Consider the following 21004-nt stretch of genomic DNA (forward strand, 5'->3'; position numbering starts at 1 on the left):
AATCAAATAAACCTGCGTGACTGTGTCTATCGGGTTTGCCCTACAAATTACGTTTGGGGTGGGAGGAATTCAGCTTGAACTCTAGGTTAATGTATCTGAAAATTTGTTACTTTTGAAAGTCAACAGGATGCGTAAAATTAATTTTAAGGAAAATTTATAATTAAATAAAATTATTAGTAAAAATGTTATTATAAAAAAGAAACGGTAAGATTGGTGTGGTGTGAGGATAAGGATGAAAAAAAGCAAGTTGATGATAATGACTGGTGAAGCTGGCAAGTAGCTAATTCGCCATGTGCATTAAATGGTTCACTCGTATTTTCTGCTCATGTTTTTGTCTCTTGTCCGTGTTGAAGACTGGATAAAGTGAATCTCAAAGGTTTCATCTTTGGAATAGTCATAGCACGCTCTTTCTCTCTCTTCAACGGAGGCTCTACTTTTTTGCGTGTTTTTGACCTTCTCACATTTCACACTCCCACTTTGTATATATACCAACAACTCCCCTCTCATTTCTCAACTCCAAAACTTTCAAACGCTCAAAAACCATTCACAGATCAAAGCCTTCTTCATCTTCTTCTTCGATTGCTTTTCCCATCTAATCAAGGTTAAGCTCTATAGTTCTTCTACAAGATCGCCATGGACAACGAGATCGATGTTCCTTCGTTCTTCGTCTGCCCCATTTCCTTAGAAATCATGAAGGATCCGGTGACGGTCTCAACGGGCATCACCTACGACCGTGAAAGCATCGAAACGTGGCTGTTTTCCAAGAAAAATACCACATGCCCCGTCACCAAACAACCCTTGATGGATTACACCGATCTCACCCCTAACCACACTCTTCGGAGACTCATCCAAGCCTGGTGTACCATGAACGCTTCTCACGGCATCGAAAGGATCCCAACTCCAAAACCTCCCGTTAACAGGACACAGATTACCAAGCTTCTCAAAGACGCTTCTCACTCCCCTCTCGTATGCCTACGAAGACTCAAATCCATCGCTTCAGGAAGCGAGACAAATAAGCGATGCATGGAGGCTGCGGGTGCTGTTGAGTTCCTCGCATCCATTGTAATGAACAACAACAGCAACAGCAACGATTCTTCAAATGGGGCTGACCCAAATGATGGATCTGGATTCGAGTTGAAAACAACTGCAAGCGATGAAGCATTGAGCCTGCTTCACACGCTTGATTTAACTGAACAAGGGTTGAAGACTCTTCTTGGCTTCAGAAACGGAGATTTTATTGACTCTTTGACGAGAGTCATGCAGAAAGGGTTCTTTGAATCACGCGCTTATGCAGTTTTCTTGTTGAAATCTATGTCTGAAGTGGCTGATCCAGTGCAACTGTTGCATCTAAGACAAGAAATTTTCGTGGAACTAGTACAAGTCTTGAGGGATCAGATTTCAACGAAGACATCAAAGGATATCCTTCAAACCTTAATCCAATTCTCTCCTTGGGGGAGGAACAGGGTCAAGGCTGTGGAAGCAGGAGCAGTGCCTGTTTTGATAGAGCTTCTTCTGGATTGCAAGGATAGAAAGCCTTGCGAGATGATGCTGGTGCTGTTGGAGATACTATGCCAGTGTGCGGAGGGAAGAGCAGAACTATTGAGTCATGGAGCAGGTCTTGCCATTGTTTCAAAGAAGATTCTAAGAGTTTCGACATTGGCGAATGATAGGGCTGTTAGGATTCTTCTTTCTGTCTCCAAGTTCTCTGCGACTCCACACGTTGTTCAAGAGATGCTGAAACTGGGTGTGGCAGCGAAACTGTGCTTGGTGCTTCAGGTGGATAGCGGAAACAAGGCCAAGGAAAAGGCAAGAGAGATACTCAAGTTGCATGCTCGGGCGTGGAAGAATACTCCATGCATACCCAACAATTTGCTTTCTTCATACCCGGCTTATGCGTGAAACCATTGATAGAGAATTTTGAAACATATATACCTCTTTTACAATTTTTTATGTACAGACACAACACAGTTAGGTTCAAGTTATACATATTAGCATACTGATTGCCCGCAAAAACTATGGGTGGATAGCCATTTAGGTTTTCCTTTGTGTTTCCTCACAATTGTGCAATGAATTTTTGTTTTAGCTACACTGACACAGAAAGGGTTAATCATTCATAACGATTTTGTTCCAGATTTTTGAGTTCATCTCTCTCTCTCTCTCTCTCTCTCTCTCTCTCTCTCTCTCCTCCCCCCCCCCCCCCCCCCCCCCCCCCTTACAGTCATTTGCATGAAATGTTCAAATTGAATTTGGAGCTATCAATTGTGGGCATATCTTAATTCAAGCAGAATAGAACTTGTGATCCTAATACATATCATTGCCAAAGCCTGATCTAAATAAATCATTGATTATTGCAACCTCTAACTGTTCATAACCTTTATTCATATAACACATACTCATTATTTTTTAATTTTAATATTTAAGTTAATAATCATAAAAATTAAAAAAAAATCACCTATTAATTAACATAATATATTTTTAAACCTGCATTAAAAATTTACAAAGAGTGACATTTCAATAAAATTTATCTAGGACTTCGAATTATAAAATTAGCTTAAAAGTAAGAGCTAATAAAATTAAGGTAATTCACTAATAAAAGTATTGAGATTGAACTTTGACTATTCAATTCTTCTACACCCTCACCGTATATTTTTATTCAATTACTAAATATTATTGTAAGTTTAAAGATTCTTCTGAACCAAATTGATTTCCCAAATCATACTAACAAACTTCTTTTCTTAAGTTCAAAATTTATTCAACTATAATAATTTTAAATTTATCCTTAGTATTACAAATTATTAGATTATGTGATTCAACTCAAGATTTGTTTTCCAACCTAAATGAACAAAATGATATAAAATATATAAATCATAAGCAGTTAGATTACGTTCAATCTAAATACAAAAGAGGCTTATTCACTCTTGGCGCGGCATAATTAAGTCAATTACAGAACAGGATGAAAAAGAGAAATGATTGAGGTAGAATCTTATATTCTGAGTTCAAAACAATATCTTATCAGCTCGTAATCATCTCTTCTCTCTACATTCTCTTCCAAATCTATTTTTTAATCATATAGATATTGGAGAATTAATGACCTTTTCTCAAATGGATTTCTTTGCACTCACTGAAACCTATATTATGGATGAAAAAACCTATTTTTACTTGAGCAGAATAATTTCATTTGAGTAAAAATAAGACTGAAAATTAAATTGTTTTTTTTAGTTTGACTCAAGTTATTATAATTTGCTAAAGCAAAATTTATCTTACAAAATTGTTCTTTTCTGTAGGGGTGGAAAAACAATTCAATTCATTCAGTTTATGTTTGACATGCTAATGACCTATCAGATAGACGACACAATTAAATGAGTTAACTCCTTTTGTCATTGGAAGAGTTAGCAAGTTGGCGCGTTAGTCTTTTATTTTTTTTGTTTTTACAACACTTTTTTTATAGGTCATGGGTCTATTTTTGAATGCATTTTTAGGTGTGTTGCATATGTAGTTTGTTGGTGGGCAGCAATGCATATCTATGTATGTGGAAGTGTGATTTAGGGATTTGTGGTGGCTGCTCGAGTGATTGTCTGGTAAGTGTGTTATCGCATTGCATATTTGAATGCGATGACTGTGTCGTTCTTGCAAAGTAGGTGTATATATATACGTTTTTGCACTTACAATTGCTGGTGAATGCATCGTGGTTGTATGGTGTTGTAGTTGAGAAGTTGAAAAGGTGTCGTGATGGTCGTTGGTGAGACGTATATAAAAAAAGGAACTTTTATAACACTTTCAGAATTGGTATAGAAAAAAACTTTTTATAATGATTCTCGATATAGAAATTTTAATGCTTTCCTTACTCTTTTTTCTATACCTATTACGGAACCAGTATATAAAACTGTTTCGGTATAAGTGTGTTTTTGTTGCTTCTAAATGTTGTCGTTCATGCTCTTTCAGCTCGTACCACTAGTCTACTTTCGCCAAAGGAGAGAAGGTACGTGCTTCAGCTCTCAAGAAAGTGATTATAATATCACCCTAGAATATTATCTAGAGTCTCTAGAACGTAGAGGGAACGTACCTGGACTTTTGCCCTGTATTTATAGACCAATAAAAATAACATTACCTAAAAATCTGGTTAGTTACTCATAAATATCTTAACCGCTTAAAATATCTAAAATATTTTATCCAATAAATATTTTACTATACAAAATCTTTTTCTGGTATAAAAATATTTTTCTTCACCAACATGCCAAATTTTTTTTTACCACTTTTGATCTCCTAGTATGTTCCATAATTATAATCAAGTAAGAGTAATTCAGTTTTAATAAGCAACTATTTTATTCTGATTTGGATAGAATTAATTAATTGTCCTGTAACAAGGAAATTTGTTTAATACTAATTATATTAAAATTTCTTCCATTATGTTAATATTGAAACGGCTCTCATGGGTAAGACGTGCGCAACTCAGTACATTGAATAAAGCAAACAACTTTACATAGTCGCACACAATTTACATTTGATTGGAAACTATTATTTTTATTATAAAGTATAAAGGAATAATCTTTATGATCAATCCAAATTATATACAATAACCTACTCCATATTTTTATAATATCATATATGCATGCATGATTTAATAATTTGAAATTTTCTTTAGCTTCGTTTTTTCAATAAAACACTTTTCTCCTCGTGATATATATCACTATAGAAATGCATTCTACACTGGAAAAAGTTAAGCTCATCATAAAGTATACACCTGTACTTATGAAAAATTAACTTTGCATAAAAACTTATTCAAAGAGTGGTGCATTGTCAGGAATAATTATGTTGTGACACGCACTTGAAACTACTTCGGCAAAGATCGCGAAATTTGATTTATTTTGAAACTTTCATGATGTTTGGTGCAACTGCGTTGTTGTATTTTTTTTTAATGAAAAGTTTCGGTTTCTTCAACAAATGAATCGTGACATGTATGTACTTCTAGAAAATGAGGTACTAGGATTACATAGTTGTGAATGTGGTGTTCAAACTCATATATAGACCAAGCTAAAGAAACTACCTTGTTCTTTTAAACGTTAAAACCTAATGTACTTTTAAACTTTAAACTTCTTCATCTATATATGTTGACCAAAAAGTTAGACAGCAGAATGCTTTGGACGTCCAAAAATTAATGATAAATAAATCGTCAAACCAATGCTAATGAATTAGTCAAACCACTTCGTAAGATTCCTTTCTAATTAGTTTAAAGTTTCTTATTTTTATTACGAGGATATTTTCTGAGAAAAACATATATTCTTAATTCTTTTCTAATTATTTCTTGTATGCGTTATTTTCTGTCCGAAATATCCTTAATTATTTTAGTTCACAGATACAAATGTTATAAATTGTGTCTCCTTATCTCATTATAGAATTCAAGAAATTACTTTATAAATTAAATTTTCACTACTATTTATCTCTCCTTGCTTAATTATTTAATTGTAATTTTTGAAAGATATATTACAATTACAAAACTTTATGTAATTGACTACATTCTTTCTTACTAAGTGTGAATTAATTACCAATGTTATATATAATAATGAATATAGTACTGATTAGTAATCCTCATTGTAACATCCCAAAAGTTATAGTATGAAACTATATTAATAAAACATCACATAATAACAAAATAGAACAGTTATTGTAGAAAAAAATTATCTTACACTTATCCTAAAATAACCAAGAAATTTAAAACTTACAAAATCCTACACTGATACAAACCATAAGAGCAGACCGATCGATCATACAAGAGATGTATCAACCGAACGGTCATATCCTAAGAAGTTGAAGACTACTTGCTCAACACCTGCTACAGAGAACCCTCTTCGCACTCTGCTCACACCCACAGGGTGATCATTGCAAAGACGTAGAGGATCGAATGGATAACATGACAAGACAGGAAAAATAAGAGTAAGCTAATGTAATTTAATTGTGCAAACATACATACATTTCATACAAGTACAACCAATGCAAATACAGATAAGCATACAAGACTGAACAATATACTTCATGCATAAACCGAACACTTGACTTGATCATCTGGATTGTATGAATATGTAGCTTGAGACCGTTCATGCACCCGGGTGGTGTAGTAACTGGAAAACCATCAGTTGCCACCCGATGTTAGTCCGTTATAACTCACCCAAGAACCTATGGGCTAGGACCTCCTGCCATTCTCACACAATGCCTTATCCATCTCTACTTGAGAATTGGTAATCATCAGAATATCAGGATGAACTCCGTGAATTTCACTATCCATATTCATACTATAACACCACTTTGATACACTTTTCACTGATACATTTACCACTTCAATACACTTTTCACTGAGACATTCCTCCTTGGAATTCTCTTCCACATTACTTAAAACATATAACTTATTTGAATACCAATATAATTTCTCATACATAGTAGATAAATGCAAATATAATAAGCAATCAGAGTCAAACCATGAAATCAATATTTTAAAGATAAAATAACATTTCATAGATGAAGACCGAATGACAAACAACACAACCCCTGACTATGACCGAACGGAACAGATCAACATAACCTACGAACATGACCGAACGGGAAAACACTCACAACACACCAACATGACCAAATGGTCATTTAAAGAGTAAGGCTCAAACATGAGTCTAACACAGTTAAGGATCAAACACTATAATTAAATTGAACACTACCAAAACCGAGTGTTAGTACAAGAACGAGCACTACCAAGACTGAGTTCCCACCTAAAGCCAAACACTCTGGACCTAGACAGAATACTATGCTAGGGCCAAACGCTTAATGTAAGACTAAGCGGTATTTCAGTATCTACAGAACAGGACCGAACGCTAAAACATGACCGAACGGTCATTAACAGGTATGACCCATCAGGGCAGAACACAGTTAAGACCGAACACCAATACCAGACCGAGTACTAGTGCAAGACCGTTCGGTCATTAACTGAAAATTCTACAGAAGCAGAACTTAGTTAAGATCGAACACAAGAGGAAGACCACTTGTACCCAATACCAAACAGTCATGAATTGGTAAGACTCTAAAGAGACTGAACCCAGTTAATGACTGAGCACATGAATTTGGCCGAACGACCAATCAGCGTATAGTCGATCGGTCAACAACGTATGTTCCACATTCTGCATAATTCTTCAGAAATATCTGCAGAATTATGAACAACTCCTAACTTTACCAAAACTGAATATTTTTTCCAACTTCTAATTCTCCAAACACGAATCATATTCCTTTTTACACCTATCCAAGGATACCTAAACCCTTCTAACATTATATATCCTAAAGAATCTCTTATCAGATTTCATCCCAATTCCTACATAATCACAACTAAATGACTAAAAATTCATTTTTCTACTTTTGACACATTATAGGAGGACTTAAAGGTTCTAACAGTTCTAAATACACATGCTCAGACTCTTCCCACTGACCAATTTCACTCTCGGCCCCAAACTCTTATTTTCACTTACTCACTTTCCCAAAAGCAGAATAGACCGAACACTTATGCAGAGACTTCAACTAGTTCACAGGTTCCATCATTCATCAATTCAACACAATTCAATCAAACATTCAATTCATATACATGCAACCATCCAAACAGTAATTTCATACATAGAAAATCATAATTAAATTAACTAGCATCCCTTACCTTCTTAATCGGACCAAGAGCTCAAGAACTAAAAATATGTTATTGTTATTCTTAAATCTCTCTTAATCTCAAATATGTTTTTAGTACTAAACTTTTGTACAAAAGTTGAAATTTGTTTTTATATGAAATTTTGATATATTTTAGTTTTTAAATTTAAAAAATAAATTAATATTGTCATTTTAATTTAATACGTTAAAAAAATTATATGTTAAATATGTTTTATGTTGGAGTTTGAATTATTTAAATTTAGAGGTTTCCGTTCCAAATTAATAAAAAATTACATAATTTTTTTAACATAATTAGATTATAAGAATTATATCTATTATTTTTTAAATTTATAAATTAAAACATCAAATTTTATATATGAGTTGATTTTAATTTTGTAAGTCGAAGATAAAAAAATATATAATTAATCCTATATACAATTATCATTATCCCGAAAAAATACAATGCATGATGACATCAAAACTATTATACATTTAAGCAATTTATTTTTGCAGACAGATGAATCTATGAATTTGTAATAGCTTATTAATTTTCTAGAGTCATGTGCTGCACACATCTTGAACGGTGGTTGCTCTTTAATTTAGTTTGTTTGATTGTCCAAACTTTCAGACATTGAAAACTTTCCCTCTCTCTCAAAAAACGACAGTGTGGTGGGGTTGTGGCCACCTCGTTACACAAGAATATGTGGTTCATGAATTTTAGTATTAAATTCTAAGAGTGAGATTGTGTTCATTGTAGGTCAATATATCGGTGAACGTGAAAGAACAACGTATATATTTGAATATAATTTTCTGACCGAATAATGCAGAACCAAAGACCATCAGTATTAGCTGGTTTCGGCCATTGATCAATGAACAGCTGCAAGTTGGGTTGGTTGGAACCTCCAATAATAAATTCTTTTTATACACCATTACTCAGTACCCTTCTTCTGACCTTTATATTGTCAAAGCTTCTTCTGCTTCAACGCAAAATTACACCAAATATTTAATTCCACAAACTATTCAAGTTTCTTTGCCTTTTTTTTTTCTTAATGAAATTTAATTACATCTATTACCATTCAATATTAATCTAATTATTTTGTATGTATTTTATCGTCATAATTTGATTACATATTTTACTACTTCATTAAACAACATATTAACGTGTCATAAAATTTAAAAATAAAAATGGTGTTGCTTTGTGACTAATTTTTAAAAATAGTATCATATTTTTTTGTCGTCTTTTTTTATGAGGTTTATTAAATATTTAACGAATCGGTAAAATATATACAAACGAATAAAAAATAGAAAAAATGCGTGGTGATTTAATAATAAAATGCATAATATAGAATTTTTATGGTTATATTATTGATATAAAATATCTTTTAGCTTTGTTGATAATTTTTGCTGTTATGAAAATACTAGCTAATTATTGTTTATGGAATTTTCTAGTTTAGTTGCGGTTTTTCTTTTAAGAATCTACCATTTTATCTGGGACATTCAGGCTCAAGTCAATTGAATCACCCATTGATGGATGCAATTGGAGTTTACTTCTACGTAAACCTATCTAATTAATTAAAAAATTGAATTAGCGTAATTTGAATGAGTAATCGACTTTAACATAATTATGCTGCAGTCACAGGCATTGTTAATAATGGTTAGAGTATTATTTGTATTTTTTTTAATGAAAAGTGAACAATATTCATAATTGATTGTAGCAAAAGATTTATCATGGGTTTTGTCAACAGGAGGCTACTTGAGGGGAAAAAAATTAAATGTGAAAAAAATAATACTGAAATTGGTCTTAAAATATGTGTTTATGACTCTCTTGGTAAATGGATTCTTAATTAAATCTGTCTCTATTACATATAAATAACAAGACTTGTATGAACATTTTCTCCTTTGTATTTGAATTGTAGTATCTTCCTCCTTAATTCTTTAATTTTATTGACTGTACTACTTTTTTAACTTTGACAATAGAATCTTACATTCTTTATTATTAACACACTTTATATTTTCTTTTATTTGAGTATCGTATCCTCATAGAGTATATCCTTCTCTTGCCACTATCTGATTGCATTTCCTCTCTGACGTTGGTTTGTTTTACCACCTTCAGATGGACATAAGAAACAAGGGTAGTACAATCAAAATCGACTTAATAGAGATGGTTGTCTCCCAACATAAATATCTTATATTCTATTTTACTATTTTCATCACAAGACTGAGGTTTTCTAGAATTCCCCCCACTAAATACTTTAAAAAGATAATTGTTAAGATTACAACATATCATTTACTTTTTTTTTGTTATTTTTAAGTGGATATACATCCAAGTTTCATATTAAATAAATATTAAAAAATATAAAATTATTATGTAAATAAAAAGTTAATTTAACGTAATTATATAAGTCTCATTAGATTTGTGTTTTTATTATTTGGGAGTGTATTTCCATTAAAAGAAATTATTGTATGATTTTCAACTCTAATCTTTCTTATATATTTTTTAAATAAGAAAGAACAATATAGAATTGTTATTACAAAATATATGTTAATTTATACGAATAAGGTTTATACACATTTTTAAAATATTAGTGGAAGAGTTGAATCCAAAAACTTAAACACATTTTATATTTCTAAAGTGTTAGTGAGAGAGTTGAACCCACAAATTCTCTCAATTTTCTTTTCAACTTCAATCTTATATATCTTTTATATGTAAAAGGTGATAAGATGATATTCATTTTTATGAGCACATATAATTAATAATGGCCTTTAAGCCTAAAAAAATACCTCTAGACATTGCTTACAAGTTATTTTGCCAACAAACCTATAAAACCTTAACATAATGATAATTCAACCTAAAGATCTAGCCCTTGACAAGGAGAAAAGTAGTTGAGACAAGATTTGGAATTGGAGTGGCTGGATTGAAATGACTGCGAGAGATCAGAAGAAGTTAGCATTTCTTATTTTATTCAACAAATTTAACAAAGCTTTGACTTAGTCTCTAATAATAATCACTTTAGTTTTCCTTTTTAACTTTCATTTGGTTCATAAATATATGTAAAATGCCATTGACTTTGTTATGAAAATTGACGAGGTAAAAATTTAAAATAAATTTTTTTAACACCAAGTCAGAAATGAAACGAAGATTTTCAAAATACAAATCAAAGCTAATAACTTGTAATATGTTGAGTGAAGAAAAATAGAAATAATTGTTTGCTGAGGAAAACAGTGAAGAATCTTACTCAGTGCAAAGAAATAATTTACTTACGAGATTCTTTTTAGACTGTTTTTTTCACCTGGTTAGAGTGTGTGTTAAAAAAATTGATACTGATATGACTTGTTTGATTCTGAATGAAGGAAAAGCTAGGTTTCCTTCAAAAGAACGAGTGAATTTCTTGCTGATGACAACTCACTGATATATATGCACTACCAAACTGGAATAATAGACCAGAGATCATGGCATTGAATTTGGTAACCGACATTATATATATTTTCAAGAAGAAAGTAAGAGACAAAGAAATGAAGGCGAGTGATTCAAGGCTAGAAGGGTGTTAAGGAACAACGTTGTCAAACTTTGCAACAAATATTTCAACATAGTTTTTTTATGTTATGAGTTTGCTTTCTAGAAGAAGAAGAAAAACCATTAATGGAACAGGTAAGTGGTTTTGGGTGAATATTATCATAGAGAAAAAACACTTTTTTAGTAATTTTGATATTCAAATTCTTAATGCATAAGTCTTTCTTTCTCTGTATGATGAAAATATATTGTATGATGGTTAAATATTCTTATTTTGTGAATACATTTATTATATAGATTATTATATTTGAAGGAATATTCGAACTTTAAATTTATTGAGCAAGCGAGTTTTTTTTTTCACGAACACAATTTTAAATTTTATAGAGTAAAGTGAAGTTTGCACTCATTTATATATTTTAAATTGACCTTATCTCTATATATTTTAAATTGACTTTATCTTTAATTGACGTGGGACTTCCAACAATATCAGTTGTAGTCCAGTTGATAAATTTTGTTTTGATTATTTCATCAAAAGACTTATTGATAAATTTTGTCTTGATTATTTCATGAAAAGATCCATTGAGTATGAATAGAAACATTTGGTGTGCTTTTAGATGTAAGTCAAAGAATTTGTCTGTGAATTTATCAAGATGTAGTTGAGAATAAGAATAGGAAATTATCTTTGTCTTGTTGATGTCGAAGTGTTAAGATTTATTTCGATCAAATAATAACATGTTTTTTTAACTGAAAAATTATAAATGTAAGGTTATATAGAAGGATGAAAAACAGTTTTCTTACGTGATGGTTTACATTAGAAAGATATCGCTAAAAATTTACCACCTATGATATATGTTTCGATGTGAAAAAACAATAAATACAACTTCAAATTCTAAAGGTTTAGATCTTATTTGACAATATTATTTATCGAACGCAAACACATATGCACTAAATTTTAGCAACAATATCAGATGAGCTTTTTTTCTTTTGTTATATTCTTACAACCATACAAATGTCATTTTTCCACGGCTTTTTTAATACCCAAAATAAATATATAAAACTTAAACTAGCAATATATTAACCAATAATATATTTTTAAAAACAATAATATACTCAAATTAGATGGAAAAAATTCTAGAGGTTCAAAATGTGATGTAAGACTCGGTTTGAGGCATCAAATGTAAAAGTGGGTGGAACATGCCTAAAAGTCTGTTTTTACGGCTCAATATCCAATGGCCTATTATACTGTAAATTTGGCTTGTTAAATTTATATATTTTTAAAAAGAAATTGGTAAAAAAAAATAGTATTCAGACTTATAATTATTGAATTTGGCATGATTCATTGGACTCTGTCAAATTATTGTAATTATTCATCACAATTTTGGATAAAAATATACTTTATATATACAAATGTTTTACATTTATTTGAAATTATTATTTTTATTTTGTTTTATTTTATTTTTTTAAAAGTACAAAAATTCACTCATTATAATCATTTTACTTTTATTTTATAATGTGTGTCCCATCAATCTAAATATGCACTACAAAAATAATATATTTTAGTAGGAGTTTTTTTCTGGTGATTTTATAAACTTCGAATAATTTTCGACGATTTATAACATAAACCACCCGTAATCTTTTTTATATAAAAAAATTGTCCGGCGATTTATAAAAGTAACCGTACTAAAATTTAAACCTTTTTTTTAGAATAAGTTTTCCCAAAAACCTATCCTCCTCTTGCCCCTTCGTTTTATTTTGTTTTCTTTTGTCTTTATTTTTTCCCAAAACTCCGCTAATACCAGTAGTTTTAGCAAAACTTCCGCTAATACCGGCGGTTTTGACAAAACTTCTACTAATATTGGCAGTTTTAGTAAAATCCCGCTAATAGTGACACAGCTTTTTCTATGGATTCGTACAGCTATTTTTAAGGATTTTTCTAATCCAGACCCACAGATTGGAATGAATACGTACACTGAGAGAGAGAGTATTATGTTCGTTTTGTGCGAATCTTTTCTGTTAGAACCTTTTCTTACTATATTTACATGGTTACTGTGATATACGGATAAACCGTTAGTGATGCAGAGAATATAAATATGATAATAAAACTTGGAAAAGGGGAATATCATTTTACCAAATTTCTATCTTCTTTGCTTGGAGGCCTGGTACCTCGAATACCAGAATTGTTCACTCTATTTCCTATCATTTGGTGCTTTCATTGACGACCTGAGTGTTATAACTGTCGGAAACGAAAAAAAAATTCTCCGAAAAAATTGTATATTTTTGTAGTGATGTATCACCTATATATATATTTGAATAAATAGGTTAAACAGTTTAAGAAAATCATACGAACCTGGAAGAATGCTTAAGAAAATAAATGATATAAATCCATACATAATATATTTATATATGTTTTCATATAAAACAATTATATTTAAATTAAATAAGATAATTAGAAGGAATTCTTTCTTGTTGAATATTTAATACAATTAAATATTTAAACTTCAAACTACTATATACTATTATTTAGATTTATTTGAAGATAAGAACATGACACAATATATAGTTAAAAGAAAGAAAAAAAAACTACAGTTTAAGTTTGGGGGAGCCAGTACTTGTTTCATCCTGCAGAAATATCCTTATTTGTATTTATAGTAAGTTCATACTAAAGTATAACTAGACTGGATGCAGATATTGAGATGTATATTCATCAAGATTTAGAAGTGTTTCGAATCAATCATTATCCAGCAGAAATATATATCCTTATTTGTATTTATAGTAAATTCATACTAAAGTATAACTAGACTGGATGCAGATATTGAGATATATATTCATCAAGATTTGGAAAAGTGTTTCTAATCAATCATTATTTGGGTGCATATGCTTACATATTATTTATTAGTGATTTGATCGAACCTATACATAAACTGTATATTAGCAGAAAACCAAACAAAGGCAGCAGTATTAAAGAATCACATGTTATACATATTATCAAGGCATGGAAAAAGAAGCATCCCTTGGAAAATCGAAGTGGCTCCAACAGTTACCCATTAAGAAGTCTGCATCATAAGCTTCTGGTCCAAGAAGGGGCCATTGGGTGGCTTGCAAAGCATGATCTACCATCATCTCAGAATTGGACCACAACACATTGCCATGTGAGGTTTCTGCAACTTCACCTGGTAATGGAGGCAACTCAAAATTTGTTTTTGTAACCGTTGTATCATGACTGCTACTATACTCCTGATGCTTCTGGATAGAGTTCAACCCGCAAAAGTACATTTCGATATCCTCACCAAAATGGGATTCTCTGGGCTGTTCATGAAAATGCAAACGCCCAGTAAGACCATGATGCTCTTCAGACAAAACACTGTGGCCAAAATCAGTGTTAACTATGCTTGAATACTCAGGAGAAGGAGAGCAAACTGTTTGCACTTGATCTGGCTTCACATTGAGAAAACTTGCATAGACTTGCGCAAGATCAATATTTGGCCCATCAGACACCACTGAAGATGAAGGCCTTAAATCATCAGAATGCCCAACTGGGCCATGGGCTTGTCTTAGGGCCTTATTATATTTACCCCTTCTACTTTTCCGGCAGCCACCACCAATTGGTACGTTGCGGAGGGATCCTCCTTTGGTCCAGTACCTTCTGCAGCCCTTGCAAAAGTACCGTGGTTGAGTTGAACTGTAGTTATTGTAATAGCAGAACTTGGTGTTGGAAGAACCACACCTGGGACAATTTGGTGAAATCTCAACACTGTTAGCCTTCCACCCTCTCTCCATCACCACTCACAATCAATGCATTTCCCTCTCGATGGTTTGTTTGTATACTTTGTGTGTGGTGTGTGTGTAAGAGAGAGAGAGAGAGAGGAGGAAGACTTGAATTGATTATAGAAGATTATGTGTGATGGTGAGGGTTTGAACTCCTATAAAGCACGTTGAGTGTAAAGGTGAAGTTCGTTTTATAATAATGCACGTGAGAGTGGCCTTTGGATATGATCTTGGAATTGTATATGCGGCCATGCACATGAACATGCATGGGGCAAGTTAGGCCAGGTGGTGTCACTGCTCCGCAGGCTAATGCCTGGTGTCGGTGTTAACCCTACGTGGGATGTTTGCATTGGTGGAGATGAGTGATAGCGGAAGCAAAACCCTCGGTAGAATAATTTCAGGTTTCTTCTTTCAGCAATCAACAACTCACATATATTAGAAGCAGATCCCACAACAAAAGTTTAACATCCCAACCTCAATCTTTCCCTCATCCCTTAAAACTTTGTACTTTACTCACACATACACATTTCATTTTTGCTAATTATGTTATAATTAGTACGTAATATGATTATCAGAAAACCTGAGTGGTTATTTTTCCTAATCAGTTTTTGTTTTTGTTTTCATTTACATAAACTCAAATCCTTTGCTGAACATATTGTTTCGCTCGAATCAACTTAATATAAGTTCTCTGATCATGCATCTTCAACGATGAAGAAAAAGGAAATCACTTGATACTACTGTTTTTTTAAGAAGGCCTACTAATCATTGTTCAGTTCCCTCGTGCGCTGAGTAAAGTTAATAGTTTTTTTGGCGTGAATTTTGGGATAGCTATGGGTTTCACTTGGTTTCTTTTCAAACTGGTGTCGACTTTGGCTTAATTTGTACGCTTCTTATCAATAATTTGTGACAAATTAAAACTGATATATCTGTTATGGAGAATTTTAGGAACATCTAATTAGAACTAGAATTTAAAACAAACTTGACTGTTATGCAATAAATTAACTAAAAATGCATTCTGTTTTCATTCATTTCAAACTCTGGTAAGTTATGTACAATAATGAAGAGTTAAGAAACTTGGGAGGAGAGTTTTTGCTATGAAGCTCTGATGGACGAAGTGGTTCACGCTTCTTCTTTCTTTTAACATAAACCATTTCTTCCGTCAATATTGCAGTTCAAAGTTGTAAGTTATGTCAACCTAAAAAGCACAGTACGCTAATTGTTTGACTGTTCTTTAAGAAATGAGCACATGGGATTAATTTGATTTTGCATTTTCTGCACAAAGAATGTCTCTTTCACGATAGTACTAATGAGCGGTCGTTATTAATTGTTATTGGTTGGATCTTGAGCTTCTCGGATCATGCAAAACTTTTAAAAAACTGTACTATAGTATATCAATGAATTATAAATGACACTCTATCACAATACAAACCTAACTCATGTTTTCTTTTTCTTTTCTTGTTTTAATCTTTCCCATTATTAACTTAGTTAAACAATGACTAATGTATAAAAATCACGGTAACAGAAAAGAAAATGCATGCAAACATCAAAAGAGTATTTTTTTTTTCTAAAAAAGAAAAAAACTATTAAATTGTTTGGATCTGGTGAGAAAAAAAATAGTGCGAAGATTGGTAATAGGGAAAAAGAAGCTATTATGTCGGTCAATTGGGTTTTTAGGAATGGTATTTTTAAGAAGAGTTTTTTTAATGATTTAATGTTATTCTGATGTGGATACTTTGATTTTTTTATGTCAAATTCTATGATAATATTCTTTTTAATTGACTTTTTTAAATGTCTAAAAAAATAAAAAAAATATATTATTTGACACTTGAATATTTTACTTTCATATGATACTATCTTTATTTATTTTTTATTTTCTTTTTTTTTTTGAAAAAATATAAAATTTTACTTTTTTTATGATCATTTTACTCTTATATCCTATATCAAATGAATGTAAAAATATATCATGGTACTATTACTCAAAAATTAAACATCACTGATTTAAACCAATATCTAAAGCCGATATGATTGGTTTTTAGATTTTCCAACGTTATTCATATATATATATATATATATATATATATATATATAAAAGAAAGATATTTTTATTTTAGTTTTTTATGATTTAAAAACTATATGACGTTAACACTACATAAAACAAACGTATAAAATGTATATGAGGTCAACTCGTGGGTAATCTAACGTCAAATTATTTATTTTATTTACAAAAATATCATCTTTAACGTTTAATTATTTATTTTATTTATAAAAATATTATCCGTCATCTTTTATGTTGACTTTTTTTAAGTTAATGATAAATGTTAGACATTAAAAAATTATTTTACACTAATGAAAATATCAATAAAAATGTAAAATAAATAAAATAAAAATAATAATAATGATAATTATCATATAGTTAGAAAATACTAGTTTTGGTCATTGAAAAATTTAAGGTTTTTAGTATTTTCATTCAAGCGGTATATTCTCAAGTAAAATCAAAACAAGAATAATATTTATTTAATGTTGATTTTCACTTATATGATTGATTGTAGCTAACTAGAATTGAAGCAATAAGCTTCAACTTGTGTCAACTTTATATTTTTTAAATGATATTAGTTCACTCAATCAACAATTTCAAATGTTTATTTTATTGTTTTGTTTTCATATTTTAATAGTTGAGATAATTATATGATTAAATTAATGTTATGGATATGTGTAAATAAGGGATGTTGGTCACTATAATGATATTACAAGTATGTGCGGAATTTTTTTAGATGTCAATTTTGGTATTAGTGAATTATAATTGATGTATTCATATACTAAGAAGATATGTTAGCCTCATGCTTATTCATGACTAATAAGTAAGAACCAATGATGTAATAGATATGCCCTTCGTACACCTGTGACCCATTGTAGTGTAATGAACATCAATGCATAGTATTTTTTTATGCTTAATTTATTAAAGGCAACATCATTAGTTTTCATAGTTTTCACTTTGATTTTTGAAAAATGCTAATTATACTTTGACACATTTAACATTTTAAAATTCTTTTATAGGATTTACTAAAGAAAAAAGTTAGAAAAAGTCTTGATTTCTTGCTTAACGAGGTTAGTTAATCATCTTCTTACTCAACCAAAACATAGGCCAATGACCAATATATTTTGGTCCATTGAGAGTTTGGCCTAGTCCAACGAGTTTTGTAGGCAATGAACATGAAAACATTGGTCACAAACTTTGCCCATCAAGCCCAAGGTTTGACTCAAGAGGTCACGCATGAGATGTTCTTCCTTTAGCTCCAAACTCGTATATGGATAGATGAAGACACGAAAGAAAAAAGAAACGAACCATATAGGAAAACAAGGCTAAAACACCCGTCTAGTGGAGTCATCCATGACTCCCACCTTGATTTCTTCTTTGCACCTTAATTTCTTCTTTGTCTTTTGTTTAAATTCCATGTTACTCAACTCTATGATTAGTTTTTTTTTTTGTTAAGATTAAAGTAGGCAACAAACTTCCTTGTTTTTCTATTATATTAATATGCATTTTGTATTATTATTCTCCATTAATTTTTAATCTTTTAGTTATTATTTATTATGACATAAACTATCATAAATTAGTTAAAGTTTGTTAGAACAAAATCTAATCGTCTCGGTTTTGATTAAGTGTTTGTTCTTTTCAAAGGGATCTGTGCAACGTCTAACAAATATGAATTGAAGACATCGACGTCTTCTTTCCACAAACATTTTCAAATCATGAGATGGTTTCAGATACACAATAGAATTTTCAAATACCTCCACCCCTCTTTTCGTATTTCAAAGTATTTCAAACCCATTGAACATAAAACTTTTTTCGCCTTGTAATTTTGGATAAGTCACGTGTTGTTTTCTATAAGCATCTCCTTTAACAACTACAATAATTATGTGAAACTTTTATCAATTCATTCATTTCTTGCTTTTAAACTAAGCAATTTCATAATTGCCGACAACCATGTAAAGTTGGTGCATCCTAGATACAACTCTTCCTCTTAATCATGTTGAATAAAATCATATAAAAGAGTTATTCCAAAATTTTCTTCACCAACATCACGTACCATGTCCTCTAAATCACTAGTGCAAAATAAACTTTTTATAGCGACTCTTTATACATGTTGAAAATCATCAGGTATAGAAAATGATGCGGTGACAGTATGGTAAATAAGGGAAACTTTTTTACACCAGTTACACTAAAAATGGTATAAAAAATAGCACGGTGGCAAAATCATAATAAATGATAAATAATTCTACACCGATTACGCTCAGAACAAGTATAAAAAATATTTTTTTATACTGATTATACTTAGAACCGACATGGAATATGTCTGCCCAACACCTTCGTTTCACGCTTCACTTTCTCTGTGCGCGTCTTCTCTTTTCTCTTAGTTCTCTCTGAGAGTTCTTCTCCTTTGCTTCACGTCTTCTCTTAGTTCTCTCTAACGCGTCTTTTTCTCCTCGACAAGCTGCTCCTTTACATTGAGGGCAGAATTCAAAAACACCGATGTCGCGACCCTTTCCAGATCACCAAATCACCACTTGTCAAAACCCTCGTGCTATTGGACCGTGACTCCTCTAGAAATTTTAAATCCTCTTTTTTGTTGTGTTTGGGAGATTAGAGTTCCGCGACAACACAATAATGAAATTTAATGTGTACATATGCTCTATTTTGTTATATCTAGCAATATAACCTATTTGTTTTGATGATGCTTCTTTTTCTTCTAATATATATATATATAAGTAAACGATAATACAAATTCCAACTAAAATTTCAATCACGTTTTGACCTGTATGGACTTTTACTGTATGTGTTTTATTAAAATGAGCTTAAAAACAAATACTCTTTTATTAACTCCTTTATTCGACTAAAACCTTAAATTATTGTATAAGTTAAAGTTTACTATGTTATTGTTTCTTTATTAATATTTTCAACGGTATTGCATAATTCGTTAGGAATTAAATTTGAGAATAATACTAAGCCAACAAAAAAAAAACATTAATATTGTAAAAAACCGTCAGACTAAAATGATGATGGTTTTTTATTTCAAGGAGTTAATTAATTAAACTCATGATTAGGAGCACCTCTCACAACATTAATTTTGCAAAACTATTGAGGTAATGAATATACTTTACTTTAAAAATACATAAATATAACTTTGGTAGACATTATATATAAAAAATATTTATTTATTTATCATTTCGCATTCTAATGTCTCATTTCAACTAATTTAGGAATAAGTAAAATTTTACTAAATATTGCTTTTAGGAAGATTGAACTTGCAGAACGTCCAAACAATTGGTTATATAAATGAGAAATCCATTTTTTTTAAAGAAAGTTTATATAAAATACAGATGCTGTTTTTGTTTATTTCATTCTTTGATACTAATCTTTGCCTGGACTCTGACAGACGACGTCGTGGAAGGCAAAGACAACTTCCTGTGGAGTCTGAACTGTGTGTGGGTTCACGTTGGTCGTTACTCCCCAAATCCCAATCGCACTTCGACGGCGGAGATCGGATCTGCTCTGTATCTCTTTCAGACCGAGACGAGAGAGAGTGAGGTGACTCTCCCACACCGCAGTGTCGGTGAGCTGCGAATAACCTGCCAAAAGTGAATATCCATAACACGATGGCGACGATGGATCCGCTGATGACGCCGTTGGGGCAAATGCTATTGGAGGAGATTACTCCGGTGGTGATGCTCATTTCAACTCCTTCTGTCGAAGAAGCTTCCCGCAAGAACGGCCTCTCCTTCCTCCAGATGCTAACGCCGTTCTGCTCCTTCGACAACATCGATGGTAATCTCGTTCTCCGCATTCAATCCTTTTTAATTCATTATCCGCTATGCCTTCTCACTCCTCACCAGCATTGTTCCTCATCGTGTAGTGCCTGTTAGGACTGCCAGTGACCAACCCTATCGCCTTCACAAGTTCAAATTGCGCTTGTTCTACGCTTCCGATGTTAGGAGGCCTGATTTGAAGGTAATTAACTGCTCGCGCGTTCTCTTATCAATGCCGTGACCATCGCGTTCTTC

The 21004-nt window shown here is 31.6% G+C and overlaps 3 protein-coding genes across 4 annotated transcripts in view; 2 read left to right on the plus strand and 1 right to left on the minus strand.

Moving 5' to 3' along the window:
• Window positions 1–491: 491 nt before the first annotated feature.
• Window positions 492–2130, plus strand: PUB22 (plant U-box 22). The gene has a single exon (XM_047314064.2). It carries the CDS (start codon window positions 634–636, stop codon window positions 1897–1899), a length of 1266 nt encoding a protein of 421 aa, XP_047170020.1. The 5' UTR covers window positions 492–633; the 3' UTR covers window positions 1900–2130.
• Window positions 2131–14050: 11920 nt separating this feature from the next.
• Window positions 14051–15049, minus strand: LOC124838452 (Dof-type zinc finger DNA-binding family protein). The gene has a single exon (XM_047314052.2). The coding sequence runs from the start codon at window positions 14954–14956 to the stop codon at window positions 14165–14167; it is 792 nt and encodes a 263-aa protein (XP_047170008.1). The 5' UTR covers window positions 14957–15049; the 3' UTR covers window positions 14051–14164.
• Window positions 15050–20335: 5286 nt separating this feature from the next.
• Window positions 20336–21004, plus strand: part of LOC124838442 (Tetratricopeptide repeat (TPR)-like superfamily protein) — a 30442-nt gene continuing 29773 nt past the window's right edge. Inside the window, exons 1-2 of one of the 2 annotated variants that reach the window (XM_088115995.1) lie at window positions 20336–20768; window positions 20857–20951. In XM_088115995.1, the coding sequence (XP_087972121.1) occupies window positions 20600–20768; window positions 20857–20951 (264 nt within the window). In that variant the 5' untranslated portion in view covers window positions 20336–20599. The remainder of the gene's footprint in view (window positions 20769–20856; window positions 20952–21004) is intronic. The other variant, XM_088115994.1, reaches the window with a different exon arrangement.

Source organism: Vigna umbellata, chromosome 5, assembly GCF_029865625.1.
Source record: "Vigna umbellata cultivar VRB3 chromosome 5, Vumbellata_1.0, whole genome shotgun sequence".
Taxonomy (NCBI): domain Eukaryota; kingdom Viridiplantae; phylum Streptophyta; class Magnoliopsida; order Fabales; family Fabaceae; genus Vigna; species Vigna umbellata.